At 28.1% G+C, this 15,411-nt stretch overlaps 4 protein-coding genes across 4 annotated transcripts; 3 read left to right on the top strand and 1 right to left on the bottom strand.

Moving 5' to 3' along the window:
- Window positions 1–5,815: 5,815 nt before the first annotated feature.
- GO595_001421 (uncharacterized protein) lies at window positions 5,816–6,346 on the top strand (the record flags this gene model as incomplete). The annotated part of the gene is made up of 1 exon (XM_067914218.1): window positions 5,816–6,346. The coding sequence occupies one exon, from the start codon at window positions 5,816–5,818 to the stop codon at window positions 6,344–6,346; it is 531 nt and encodes a 176-aa protein (XP_067778413.1).
- Window positions 6,347–6,456: 110 nt separating this feature from the next.
- Window positions 6,457–7,497, top strand: GO595_001422 (CK1 family protein kinase; the record flags this gene model as incomplete). The annotated part of the gene is made up of 1 exon (XM_067914219.1): window positions 6,457–7,497. One exon carries the CDS (start codon window positions 6,457–6,459, stop codon window positions 7,495–7,497), a length of 1,041 nt encoding a protein of 346 aa, XP_067778414.1.
- Window positions 7,498–11,937: 4,440 nt separating this feature from the next.
- Window positions 11,938–13,011, top strand: GO595_001423 (uncharacterized protein; the record flags this gene model as incomplete). Its single annotated transcript, XM_067914220.1, has 1 exon — window positions 11,938–13,011. The coding sequence occupies one exon, from the start codon at window positions 11,938–11,940 to the stop codon at window positions 13,009–13,011; it is 1,074 nt and encodes a 357-aa protein (XP_067778415.1).
- Window positions 13,012–13,558: 547 nt separating this feature from the next.
- GO595_001424 (pyridoxamine 5'-phosphate oxidase family protein) lies at window positions 13,559–13,957 on the bottom strand (the record flags this gene model as incomplete). Its single annotated transcript, XM_067914221.1, has 1 exon — window positions 13,559–13,957. One exon carries the CDS (start codon window positions 13,955–13,957, stop codon window positions 13,559–13,561), a length of 399 nt encoding a protein of 132 aa, XP_067778416.1.
- Window positions 13,958–15,411: the final 1,454 nt, after the last annotated feature.

The raw sequence follows: 15,411 nt of genomic DNA on the forward strand, positions 1-15,411 counted from the left end.
CAAAATCAACTGAAACAACTGAAGGCCATCCTGAAAATGAATTACCTGGAATTTCATATATATTTTCACTGATAATTATAAATTTTGTTATGTTTTGATATTGAGAAATTTCATAAAATTCATTTGAATTTATGATTGTAAGTGTTAAATTATCTTCATCATATATTTGATAAGAATTCATGAAAAACATAACAAAAATTAAAATATTTTCAATTTTTTTCTTATCTTTTACTTTCAATATATATTTGGTCGTTAATATTTTCTGAACTGAAATTGTGTTTTTCTGATAAAATTTGATATAAATAACCGGAAATGTAATTGAAAAAATGATGGTTAAATGAAGTAAAACATTCAAAATGTTTGGTCCTTCTTCGTTGTCATTTCGCATCATAAAAAAACGTGAAAATTCACGTTTTATAGGATATACATCTTCATAAGATTTGTTATATGTTTTATCAAATATACCATTTTTGACAAATATATCAATTTCAAAGTATTTTTCCAAAATGTTTGAAAAATATGTTCTTGGAATTTTTTGTTTGTTATTAAAATTCTGATGTACAACTATTGTAGATTCATTATATGGTATCAAATTTAAAAATAATTTGTTTATCAAAACTTTATAATTATTGTTAAATCTTTTATATTTTTTGTTCATAATTTCATTAATTGATGCATCCCCATCACATTTGTAAGTCATGCTTTTCTTGTTTTCATGGTTTTGTATTTGTAATATTTCTTTTTGAATGATATAAGGTGTAATAAGCTTTCTATCGGTTATAAATCGTTTCATCATGATCGAAATGCTGAACAAAAAAAAGATCTTCATGTTTCAGCTTGTAATATATCTATAGACCTTCACCAATTATACATCGGCTATCTCAAAAGTTTAAAATCTCACGGTTAAACTTTTAAAAACCTGTTGTTTTATTGTCGTTTTTCAAACCAATTTTGACATATTTGAATCGATTTTTTAAGACGACAATCAAAGAAACAGCTTTATAACATTATAAATTCACTTTTAAATAACACAATGAATATATGTTATAGAACGGAATTTATGCTTTAATTTGGTGTGCCGTTCATTAATCTAAGATGTTTCCATCATCATAAAATTAACACTTTTTTAAAACATTGGCAATTCAGCTATTAATTGTTTGAATATTTATGATTTTATATAAAATGAACAAAATATAAGGAGTTCTTTATGTACGAAATCAATTACATTGTAACTTTAATATAAAAATATTTTTTGATTGAGAATAATGAATTCAAGTAAAGTTTATTCAATCTCATTCAAAAGTTAACATTTAATGTATTTACAATCGTAATTCAAAATTATTGTTACTAGTTAAACATCATAAAATTCAAAATTTCATATTAAAATAAACTAATTTAAAACATTTTAAAGTAAAAATGATATTATCGTTAATATGATTTCATTTTGTTGAATAATTTTATATTCGTTTATAAAAATTAAATCAAAAAATTTTCATTATGACACATTTTATTCATAGCCAATTGTCTTCATCTTCTTTCACAATATCTTCAACTAAACTATTTACTTCTTCGATTTGCTTTGTACTTGATGTCGTCGTGTCCTTAAATTGTAACTTTGATTTCGATTTTTCTTTCTTATTATTATTTTTCACTAAAAATATAACAATTCCAACAATGATCAAAACAAATGCAAATGATCCGCAAATAATTCCAATCAAAGCATTTGTCGTAATTCCATTTGGTGAATTTTCATTGGAAGTGTAAAACATTGTAAAGAAATTGGAATAATAATTACAATAAGTCGAATAAATAACAATCGTATAATTGTAATAAATAAATTCTGTTTCAATATATGAAAATGTCGAATGATTTATATATAATGAAAATGCTTTCGTTTTTGTTTCATAAATAGTTAATGAATGTGTAATTGATAATGTAACTGTTAATGTATATGAAAATGATAATGATAATGAAATATCACTTTGAAGTGATGCAGTAAATGTATTCGAATTAGAAAATGTATTCGATTGACTAAATGAATGCGTTGGAAGTGGATTACATGTTCCTTCTGCGTTTTCTTTGGAAACATCTAAATTTCCAAATTTACTTCCTACGTATGTTGGATATGTGATAACACTTGTAAAAACATTATAAAATGCATTAATTCCAATTTTTGGTTCTGAATCTCCATAATAATAAATACATTGAAGATTATAACAATTACCAAATGCTGAACTTAAAATTTCTCTGATTCCATATCCAAGTGTTAATAATGTTAAATTAGAACATGATGAAAATGCTGAATTTCCAATTGTTGTAACTGAATTTGGAATTGTAATGTTTTTGATTGATGAACACAATGAAAATGCACTACCGCCAATTGTTGTAACATTTCCTCCAAATATAATCGTTTCTAATTGTGAACATAACGAAAACACAGAACCTCCAATATTTGATACTGAGTTACCAAAATCAACTGAAACAACTGAAGGCCATCCTGAAAATGAATTACTTGGAATTTCATATATATTTTCACTGATAATTATAAATTTTGTTATGTTTTGATATTGAGAAATTTCATAAAATTCATTTGAATTTATGATTGTAAGTGTTAAATTATCTTCATGATATATTTGATAAGAGTTCATGAAAAACATAACAAAAATTAAAATATTTTTCTGTTTTTTCTTTTCATTTGCTTTCAATTTATTCAATAAAAATTTGATTTCATAAAAGAAAAAAAATCCCAAAATAAAAAAGTTATACATTAGAACTTGAACATTTTCATTGAATTTGAACATTTTCTTTATGAAATTATTATTCATTGAAATTGGTAAATGAGCTTTTAATGAAAAATGATTAAATGTCAAAGAAAAGAATTTGAAATAATGTTTAACATATGATATCGGGAACTTTAATAAAGGGGAATGATGCTGATATTCTTCAGTGATGATATTTAATGTATTCGATTCATTCATTTTTAGCATAATAAATTTTGTGACTTTAATGGATACACACTCCTTGTTATGGGCTGAGAATGGTAAATATGTATGCCCTTTGGATTCTAAAGTGAAATAAGGGGAATGTTTGAGAGTTTGAGAAATAGATAATTGATCACTAAAAATCTTTGAACCTGAATTTTTTTGAGAGGTTTGTAATAAGCAAAATAAACACATGGGCAAAACAAAAAAGAAAGAACACATTTGCGAGAAAACTTGAGGAACTTGCTAATAAATCAGTCAAAAACGATACAGAGAGTTTCAACCGCGCCGCATTTTCGTCGAATCATTGGTAAAACTTTTGTTGATGCATGTTTTGTTGTTTTTGCGATCGGAAGATGTTTACAAAGCTGAAAACGTAAAATATTTTTATTGAAAAGTGACAGAAAATTCCCTCATTTCAAACAACAAAAAAATGAAAGAAAGAAAGTGATATCGCTCGACATCAACGAACGTATTTCAAAACTTTACGACCTGAATTAATTAGTCAAAATGAAAATACTTTGTTAACATTAATGCGTTCTTTATTGCCGACATTACAAAATAGTCAACAATTTAATGATTTTATTTTGCAATGTATTAGTTATTCAATTGGCGAAATTAAATATCCAAATATGTTCTCGTTAAAATTAAATAAATTCGGATTAAAAGAAATCATTAAGCCAATGATTGATGATGCACAGAATAAACTTTCTAAAGTATCAATAGAACTTGAAAATTATATAATCAAAAATGAAGTGAAACTTATTAATGATATACCTAACCCTCAGATTCCTTTAATGAAGTATAAAAAACAAAATATTTTAAACCAAAAGAAAATTTGGAAAACAATTTCAAAACATTTTATGCATCAAAACACTTTTTGGAATTTAAATGTTTATTTGTTTAAACGGTCGTCGATCATTACCGGTTTTTCTTCATCGAAACTTAAACGGTTCCTGAGTTTTGAAAACCAAATACCGTTTAATAAAGTAAAAGTGCCAAAAGGTAAAATGTATAAAGTTAAATGTAAAAAGAATAAAAATTAATGAAGAATTAGATTGCATTTTCATAATTAATAATGATAAAATAGAAATTTATTATCAAAACAGAATCCAAACTATTTCACCTTTAGGAGTTAGAAACATTTTATTAAAAAAACGGTCGCAGATTACAACGGCAATTGAATTCATTTCTATTGACGGACGATCAATTCTCATTGATTTCTTAACTCGACAGTTTTGATTAAAAAAAGTAAGACAATACATCAAATTCACACGCTTTTAGTGTTTACTATATAATTAGTGTTGTTTTACATATAGATAGATACATCATATGAAAATGTGATTATCAAATTCATTGTCCTTAAAATCTTCTTCAATATGGTTCAGTTTAATACCTACCACATTGTTATTCGTGACATCTTTTTCACTATTTGATGATACTTCTTCGAAATTTGACGAATCTTTTTTGGATTTTTGCTGACGAATTACCAAAATAACAATTATACAAATAATTATTACAATTACAATTGCGACACAAACAATTATAATAATCATCGTTTGTGTATCATTTTCATTGGTTTCATTATTTTCAGTCAAAATAAAATGAAAATATGAATAAAAACTATATGGAACTGTATATTGGAGAACTGTATAATCATAAAATATGAATTCAGAATATGTTAAATAACTATTTAAGTTATTAAATGTTAAAAAAGAATGAGTGTGATAAAAAATGTATTAACAATGATTATTGTTTCTGTTATAATAATGGTTTGCGTCAAAGTAAGTGAATAAGTAAAAGATTTATGATATGAAATATTTTCGATTAATGCTTGAGTATTAAAATTTTTTTGGATATCTGATTTAGTAAATGCATTCGATAATGCATTAGATTTGACAAAAGTATTTGAAATCGAAAACGTATTAGATAATGAAAATATATTTGGTTTAGTAAATAATGAATCTGAATTAGATAGTGTATTTGAACTAGAAAATGTATTTGAGTTAGAAAATGTATTTGATTTAGTAAATGTGTTTGAATTAGAAAATGTATTTGAATTAGTAAATGTATTTGAATTAGAAAATGTGTTTGAATTAGAAAATGTATTCGATCTTGTAGTTGCATCATTCTTACCCACAAACACCAAATTTGTGTGTTCATATCCAGATAAAAATTCATCATCGAAGGTCTCTGTTATATATGTATCTTCATTCAGTACTACCTTAAATATAAAATTATCTTTCATCCGTAATTTCAGGACAAACCTTGTATCGAAATATAACGGAATGAGTAATTACTCTTTCATCAATGCTATATGCCCGCCAAATTATTCACTTTTTGATTGATATGTGTAAAATATTCGATGCTCATCTGAAGTTTTTGTATCACCTTACATAACATATTCTGTGATATAAACGTTCAGAGAACTCAAAAAAAAAGTACCCTAACAGCGGTTAGTAATAACGATCATATTTTATTGACGATAAAATTTGTATCACAATCTAATTGTGTTACATAAATTATATATCATATTTATAACATATTTTTTGCGTTTATGATGAAATTCATTCAATCACATATGTATCTTCCTAATCCATAAAGTTATTTTTATTTGATATATGTTTATTTTTTCAATAGATAAGTGTCCATATTTGAATGTCAATAACGGTTTACGGAAAATTTTAAAATTTCGAAAATGTTCAATATAAACTTTTTTGAGGCAATTCTTCTGTTTTTCATAGGTTTACGTTCAAAACACCGATGTTTGATAGGAGTTGAATTGATTTACTAACCTATGAATTTTTCTGAGAGTTTCTATGTGATTTTTTTGAATGGAGCTCAAACCACTTAGGATGACTGCCTTAAGAATCACCGACTTCTACGATCTCATCAATGATTTAATGCGGGAAGCTCTTAGTGCTACTGGCACATGGTCTCTCGCTTCCATACAGAAATTAAAGACGAAGATATTTGCTTTTTCCATGAGAGAATCAGAAATATTCATAGAAGAAATATTAAAAACCCTTACAGACGCAAACACAAGTCCTAACTCACAATTTAAGATCGCTCAATTACTCACAACAGTACATTCAATGAGAATTAATACAGTTGAACTTGCATTCCAAACACACAGAGAAAGAATTGAAGCAATATTTCCAGACATAGACTCAAAGCAGCCATTTGGAAGGCTTACAGTATCACTACTTAAGTCAATTTATCAAGGTTTTCAGCAAATGCCAAGAGCTGAATCACGTACACCCACACCACAGATACACAGAGAACAGCCTATTGATAGGCATACTGTATCTAAGTATTCTAAAACACCGGACCAAACCTTCTTTAAGAAAGACTCTGACATCTGAAAGAAATTGTATTTCTTCACAAAATATAGAGAATAAACTTATCAAAATTTCGAAATTTGGCCTTTTTCTTTGAAATTTACAAATGTGACACCCTGTGAAAAAGCAAAAAAATGGATAAACTCAAAAGCGGCACCCGTTTCCTATCATATCGCTTGGATCGGTGTATAGGGAAGGGTGCTTTCGGTTGTGTATGGTCAGCTCAACAAGAAGGAAGTGGTCAAATTGTTGCTATTAAATTCGAATATCCAACTTTAACAAAATCTTTTCTCAATGAAGAAGCAGAAATTACAAAGGAAATTTCTTCATGCGAATCATTCCCACATTATTATGGGAATGGAATAGAACAAGGATTTCATTATTTAATTATTGAAATGTTGGGAATGAGCTTAAGAGCGTTTCAAGAAAATCACACAGGAGGAATATTATCATTAAATGAAGTTGGTCCAATTGCTGTTTCCATGGTCAAAGCAATCCAAAATTTTCATAACATGGGATTTGTTCATCGTGATATTAAACCTTCAAACTTTGTTTTTAGAGGAAGGCCAGATCAAAATGAGTTATGTCTTATTGATTTTGGTCTCGCGAAACGTTGGAGATCTCCAGATGGTGAAGTATACAAACCAAGAGAAAACGTTGGGTTTCGAGGCACATCACGATATGCGTCCATTAACTCACACGACGGCTATGATTTAGGCCGTCGCGATGACCTTTGGTCATTTTTTTACGTATTGATTGAATTGTGTGCTCCACCATTACCATGGAAAACGCAAAACGACAAAGACGCCGTCGCACAGATAAAGAAGAGGGGCGTTGCCCGTCTGTGCACAGGGCTTCCTTCGCAATTTGAGGATATTGCAAATCACATCTCAAGTTTGGGCTTCGCTGATGATCCCGACTACGACCTCATCATACAGAAGCTGGACGAGGTGATCGAGGGTGCGGAGGCCGGTTCGGACAATGGCGTTTGCTTGAGCGAGGAATACGGATCAATGGCGCTGATTGTCGCGCCAAACTGCGGAAGCGTGTTCGGAAGCTCGAGCGCGGTGGAGGGAAGCTGGGACAACGGAGAGCCCGCCGCCGCGCAGGAGGCGTACTTGGGCGATACGGATAATGGGGAGGCCCAAAAAAAGGGCTGCTGCAACCTTTTGTGATGTGTTTGTTTAAATGGTGTTTGTTGTTCACGTTTTGTTTTTGAGAAATTCGATTAATAACTTAATAAGGAATCGAATGTTATTCATTTTATTTATGGTAATTGTTTAATGAAAAATGTTTTCTTTTATAAATTAATTTAAAATCGCAAATAATTTTTATCTAAAAAAAAAAAAAAAATGCAATTTGAAGCATATCATATTTTATAAATTTTTGTTTGTAGGAATTAATTTGTAAATAAATATAAACTGTTTAATAGTTTTCCAATCAAATAATTTAGTTCGTGTTGTTTTATATGGAAAAAATAATACAAAAAATGTATATTTATAATGTCAAATTAAACATATCTCACGCTATATAATTTATTGATTTTCAACGCACATAGAGATTGCATTTTCCAAAGAGCCTAATATGAAGTTTGCTTCATCCGTTTCTATTTCGGCCAATGCATCTAAACCCTCAGCTTCGATTACTTGTCTTAGCAAACAACTCATTTCATTAATTGCGGTCATTTTCTCTAATAGCGCATGTAATGATTCCAACAAATATTTAATTGACACATCGGATCCACTATCCACGACATCGAACAGTAACCCCAAACAATGCGAATTTAACAACTGAACGCATTCGTCTGGAGATGCCGAGACGAAAGTTATCCAATACACTTTGCACAGGTTACACAACTCAACATAACTCATTAACTCTTTATATTTAAATGTACACACGTAAAATCCCAAATTTATTAAACGTTGAATATCATTTGGATATTTATAAATATAATTCGAACAATATACAAAAAATTCGGATTTATATTTTGTCTTTCGTTCTAAACTTTGGATGAAAAAAGGGAAATTTATGATTTGCATTTCATTTGTCTTATAAAAGCTTAAATTCATGATCTTTAATGCAAATTGTATTATCGATGGCTTTTGGAGATGAATGTTAAGGAAAATCGGATGAAGATTTCTGATGACAAATAAGCAATTGTCGGGATACTTGTTTAAAATATATAAAACAATGAGAAGTAAGATTTTGCAGCCTTTGACATTTTGTTTCGCAAATATTTTGGTGAGAAGTGAACTGTTTTGATTGATGAAATCTGTCGAAATTTGTTCAACTTGTATAAGTGAATAAAGGAAAAAACACCCGATTTCACGGAACTTCACGTTCTTGTGGAAACAAAGATCAAAAACAAAAGATTTAAAGTTTTGTGTAAGAAATATATCAAAATTTTTGGAATTGACAATAAGATTAGTCAAAAGTTTTAACTGCGTTAAAGAAACTACTGATGAAATTCCTTCAAAGTTATGAAATACAACTTCAATAAAATTATGATTAAGTATAATATTTGATATTACTGGATTGGTAGAGAGTTTTGTTAAAAAAAGAATTACTTTTTGTTCTGACGTGTTTTCATATATTGTAAATAAAAGAGAGATTAGAGAGGAATTATGGATTAATTGAATAACTCCTGGAAGAAAAATAATGTCTTGCTTTACTAAATGATTTAATGTTAAAAGCATAATGTTTATGTTTTGATTTTCCCAGCTTTCATTTAGTTTTATGATAGAATTTTGAAAATCACCAAAGTTAAAATCGGGATTACGAACAAAACAACACGGATTTTCATCGAAAACATAGGTCATTATTTCAGATAATGTTAAGCCTTTGGTTTCTTTGTATGTAGTCATTCATAAAATTTTTAGAACTGTTTCAATCATTATTTAATTTGGCGGTTATTTGGAAATGGAAAAATAAAAAATGATGAATTTGGACTTGTCTAATATGATCTTAAAATTTTTTGGAAAAAATGATTGTCTTTTAAAATATTTTTTACTAAATTCTCGAAAACATATTGAAAATATTCATTCTGTTTTCATTTATAGAATTTTTTTATTCTTAAACAACAAGATTTGCTTGAATTGCTTTTTGCTTTTATTTTCAAATTCGTTTTCAAGCAATTTTAGTCGGATTCAAAAACAGAAAAATTCAAGAAGATTAAATTTTCTTTAGTAAGCAAAAGCAGATTAAAGGTCTGACATTGATTCATTTTGGAAATCGAGACATGCTTCAGGTTTTTCGACTTGGAAATTAGACATAATTTTTGATTTAATTAATCTCATCATCCATTTATCTCTAGCATTTTGATCTTGTACTCTGAAACAAATCTTTTTAATTCCTGATTTAATAACTGGCATTTTCTTTTGGAATTTTACGAACTGAATTTGATTTGATGTTGTTTTTATAACAATTTCTGTTGGATTTTTTCCACAGAACACATCAACCTCTGTTAATTGTATCATTCCTTGAGGGGAATCATCACTTAGCCCTGAGTTATCCTTAAAATAATAAAGACATGAGTTTGTGAGAACGAAATAATGTTTTTTCCATTTTGAAAACATTTTTTCATATTTTATCTCAAGATAACCTCGTAATTTTGGTGCTGACATTGCTAGGAATTCATTTGAAGAGCCCGAAAATTGAAAAGGATTCGATTTTAGTTCTTCATACATTTGCATTAACATTTTGTCTGATATTTCATGATCATTTAATGATCCTTTAATATTGACAATAAACTCACTACATGTCATCTTCCTTTGAACATTAGGGTTATGTAAATCTGAGTTAAGCATTATAAGAGCAAATGAAAGTATATAGGCAACTTCGGAATTTTGAAATACTTTTGGATTTTGGTTAATATAACAAGTTGAGAAAACTTGCATGATTCTATCAATTTCTTGTGCTTCACCTGGTAAATGTAATGGTCCACCTAATGCTGTTCTCATTGCAGTGATGAAATTGGTTTTAAGATCAAGGTTCATGAAATATGCATTGAGAATTGGTTCGTTTCCTTTTATGGCGAGAAATTCTCCTATTTTCTTTCTTAATAAACCAGGTACATTCATTAGAAGAAATGCAATGTTTTCTGGTGTTTCTTCTTTTTTATAATATTGGCATAAAATGCTGATGTTTTTCTTGGGATTCTTATTGAATTGATATATTACTTCGATTTCTTCATCTTCTTCTTCAATTAATGAAATCAATTCTTCCGTTGTTAGCACTTGCACTGAACTTGATGAATGTAAATTATAATATGATTTGTTTACTCTGACCGTATGATTCTTTCTATATTTTCTTTTTATTTTGGTATCACTATCCATTTCGAACGTTGATGCATGAATGTTTGGATTTGATATTGAATGTGTTGTATAGTTTCTTCTTTTACGACTAGATTTATGTTGACCATGATAAACTCTTTTTTTCTTTCTTACTACCTTGCGTTTTGTTTCTACAGTTGGAATTTCTGAAATTACATCTTCTTTATTTTGTCCAACCTTTTTGGAATTTGGTTGAAGTGTTTCACTTCGAATTGCTTTAGCTTTAATTGTTTTAGTAATTGATTCATGTCTACTTGAATTCATATTTAATATGCTTTCATTTATTTCTAACTTATCCTCTGTTTTGGTTAATGAATAATTTATTTCTTCAAGTTTAATTGGGATTTCGATAATGTCTTCTTGTTGTTCTGTGTTAGTTTGATTATCGAATTCATGTTGGTCGATTTTCTCCAATGATTCTTTATACGTTTGATGAACACCATCATTTGGAGAGTTCATTTTAATAACAAATTCTTTCCTCCCAAAAAAATTCAGATAAAATAGTGGTTTTTCGTAAAAGCCTAAAAATAAACTTTTTTCCTAAGTAAAAATACCTTAAAATGAACTTTTAAACTTTATTTAAAATTTTTTTTACTTTTTTAAATATTTTTAGAATAAATTAATACTTTAAATTATTAAGTGAGCGTGTAATAATGTATGAATTTTTTTATTTTTAGGATGTTAAAAATTTATAATAAAATTATCTCCTGAAAGTTTCATGTTTTATGTCTCCAAATAAAAAATGAAAATTGACTAAGTTTGTTTAATTTCGTTTGAATTGTTTTTCATCTTCATATGAAGAATTCCGATCCGATTACATATACAGGAGGAGATCCAGATGTTGTTCATTTCAAATTTTCATAATAGTTTCTTTACTGTTTTTAATATTTATTTTCATTTTACGATATTTCTTTAAATTTTTTAAATCACTTCTTCATTATTTCATTCGAGAAGGAGATATTGAACAGGTTCGTGCACTCTTAGATAACGGAGTTGATACTGCAGCATCGAAATGTCAAATGCATCTACCACCATTGCATTTCGCCATCAAAGTTAAACAAAACGAATGTGTTAATCTACTTTTAGAAAACAACGCTGATCCGAACATACAAACTAAAGCAGGAACTACACCTCTTATCACAGCAATTATTTATGATAATAATGAAGCGGTTTCATCTCTTCTTGATCACGGTGCGGATCCCAACATTTGTAATAACAATGTTTATCTTGTTTTTTTGGTATTTCTTTTTTTGTTTTGAGATTCCATTATTTTTTGCAATTCATATGCATAACGCTAAAGCTGTTCAACTCCTTCTTGAAAGAGGCTCTCAAACAGCAGTTAATGGTATGACAGCGCTTCAATATGCCATAAACAAAATGGATCCAGAATGTGTTAGAATAATATGTACATTTCAAAACACAGAAGATGAAAAGCTGGATTTCTATGGTACACCAGAGCTTGAAGCCGCCATTAAGCAGGATGATCCATCTGTTGAACTTCTCCTCACATCAAAAACGCCGATACAAACCGCCGTCGGCTTTTCGTTTATCGCCGAATTAAATCACCAAATCAACAACGAAGTTAAAGATGTCAAAAACTTCATTAACACCGAGATTGAAGAAGGATTTGACCATATCTCTGAACTTCTTATTGATATAACTCGTCTTGAGCGTCGACTTTTAAGATTTGATGAAATTATTCGAAAGAAGATTAGTCAATATAACTCTGATATTCGAGCATTTCGACTTCAACCACGTGGTAATGATAATGTTGAAGGTGATGAAGTCGTTAAGCAAATTATATCTGCATGGAGTACCAAACTTACAGAAACAAATGATATCCTTACAGCTCTTTGTCCTCACTTATTTACACCAGAAGGGATAAAGATCTCCAACCAATGGATGCAAGTCATAAAAGAACGAAAAAAGTTTATTGAGAATTTATTAGATCGCGGAATTGATGAAATAAATTCCATTCGAACCATTGAGACACAAAAGCATCAGTACTCACAAGATTATAAGACATTAAAAGTATTAAAAGAAGATGAAACGAAACGTGCAAATGAGCTCCAACCGATAATCACAGATTTTATAAAAACTGTAAACTCAATAATAAATCAATTCGACGAAGATATTAAAGCTGTATTTAAGAAAATGGTTCAACAGCATATGGATACATTCGAACAATTCAAAAAAAAAACTGGAAAAAGAAAGAAAAACGTTGAGCCCACCGAAAGGTTATCAAACGAAAGTGATGATAAGCATAAGAAGTCAATGAAAATCGCGTTCTCGAAAACTGTCGTGGATTCTTTACCAATGCCAAAGAAAAGCCAAACGAAGGCAAGCAATAGCGAATGAAATTGTTGTGATTCAAACTCGTATCGTTCATTGAAAAATATATAAAATATACAAAATCTCACTTTTTCATTATATCTGCGGTTTTTGTGCACAAACGTTTTTACAAAATTTAAACGTTTAAATGTTCGATTCGAATAATAGTAATAATGTGAGTATAATGAAGAAATGATACATATTTCACTGCTTTGATGAAAAGAACATCTGGTTTGCTTGTTAAAAATTATGACAAAGAAATGAAAAATATTTATTTAATATGATTAATAATTCAAGGCAAAAAACTCATGAGCGCCATCCAATAATAAAAAATATTTTTTTTATAATAATAATATTTAAATAATAAAAAATATTTTTTTAAGAAATAATAATAATAATAATAATATTTAAATAATAAATAATAATAATATTTAAATAAACTGATTCAGAATTTTAAAATGCTTATGCTTTCACACAAAATATGAAAATTGATCAGGTGTAACAAATCATTTTTAATAGAAATAATTAAGTTATACTTTAAATATAAAAAGTTTATATATTTATTATTAGATATTTAAATATTGCGTTTCCCTGTGACTTCATCAACATCAAGTCGTAGGATGGCAACCATTTCAGCTTCTTTGGCAGAAAATGTGTGGTTATTGTTTGGAAAATGATGTTTCATTATTTCTGAAAGAGCAAGACATTTCTCATTTAAATCAGATTCGCCAAGGAATGTGACTTTGCCTGTGCCGCAGACGCTTTCATATTTCATTGTTGATTGACAATCTGGTATTCCTTCAACAATTTTCCTTGAACATGACATAGCAAAAGAAACGTGTGGATTTTTCCTAAGTAAAGATATTTTTTTTCCTGCGTTTGCACCATGAAAGTACAATGAAATAGTTGAATCTGGTTTTAGTTTTACAGCAAAGTTAAGTGGGACACTATAAGGATATTTTTCATCAATCATGGAAAGGACACATGAATCACATTTTTTCATAATTGCAAAGATTTCACTAATAAGTGAGACTTTCCTTTCTTTTCTCCTCATTTTGATTTTTTTACATTTCAATAAAGTATACAAATCGAATTGCGTGTTGTTCTAAGCATGTTTAATCGGCATTTTTCATGAAGTAATTCATTAAGCTAATGATGAATAATAATATAAAGTTTTTACAGAGGTTGTACATATATTGTTCGAAAAGTTTACATAAAAATTGGGAATTGATCAATTTTCTCAGGCCAATACTTATTAAAATTTCAAGTATAAAAAATGCTATATCATATATATTTTTGGTTTAAAATATATTAATGGAAATACATTGAACAAAACGATAAATTTGGTTCATATAAATATTATAAAAAATCTCAATAATTTATTTTTAAGTTCAACCTTTACTGAGGATCATTCGTTTTCAAAATGAATGAAAATTATTAATTTTGCATCTAGAAATGCTTGGTTTTTTAAAAAACTATCAAAATCAACTCAATTATCGATCGTCAAAAGTGGCAATTCACTTGAACGTTACTGTATAAGAAATGCAAGCAATCAACTTGCAAAAACTTATTTTTAACTTGAATGATGAAAACATATTGATAAATGTGTTTCAATCTTGTTAGGAGAAGAGTGTATTAAAAGTAATAATTTTGAATTATTATTCTTTTTAGAAGATAACGGAATGCGTGTTAATGAAAGTATTTTAAAAGAATTGGCTCGAAATGGAAACACATTAATTCTTCGATTTTTCAATGAGACATTACCTCTTACAGATGATATTTTATTTGATGCTATAAAGTCAAAGAATGTTGAAATGGTACAATATGTTCTTCAACAAAAAAATATTAATATTAATGAAAAATATTTTGTTTCGTCTTATTTTACTTTGGGTTTCATAATGATATTTCGAAAATCAGCACTAATGTATGCATCAAAAAATGGTCTAAGCAAAATTGTGAAGATATTACTTAATATTGAGAAAATTGACGTAAATATTAAATCTATTTGTTAAAATGTTTTGATATATTTTTTGTTTTTTTAAAGTTTTGGATTAACTTTGGGAATTACATTAATTTTTTTATGACAGCATTAATGTTTGCTTCTCAAAAAGGTTATATTAAAATTGTTAACATACTTTTAGAACAAAAAGGGATAGATATTAATATAAAAGATAAAATTTAATTTAATAATTTCAGATTTCATTAAAATATTTGGAGTTTGGATAAAATATTCCATACAGCATTAATGCTTGCATCTAAAAATGGACATACTGAGATTGTAAAATTGCTTGTTAAAAAAGAAGGAACAAATGTGAATGAAAAAGATATTTCTTTTATATATTTCTTGTTATTTTTATTTATTCCAAATTTAAAGTAAATATTTGGATTTTATTTATTTAATTTAGAACAATTCTTATGTTGGCAGTT

Source organism: Histomonas meleagridis (genome assembly GCF_020186115.1).
Source record: "Histomonas meleagridis strain 2922-C6/04-10x chromosome Unknown contig_14, whole genome shotgun sequence".
NCBI classification, from domain to species: domain Eukaryota; phylum Parabasalia; order Tritrichomonadida; family Dientamoebidae; genus Histomonas; species Histomonas meleagridis.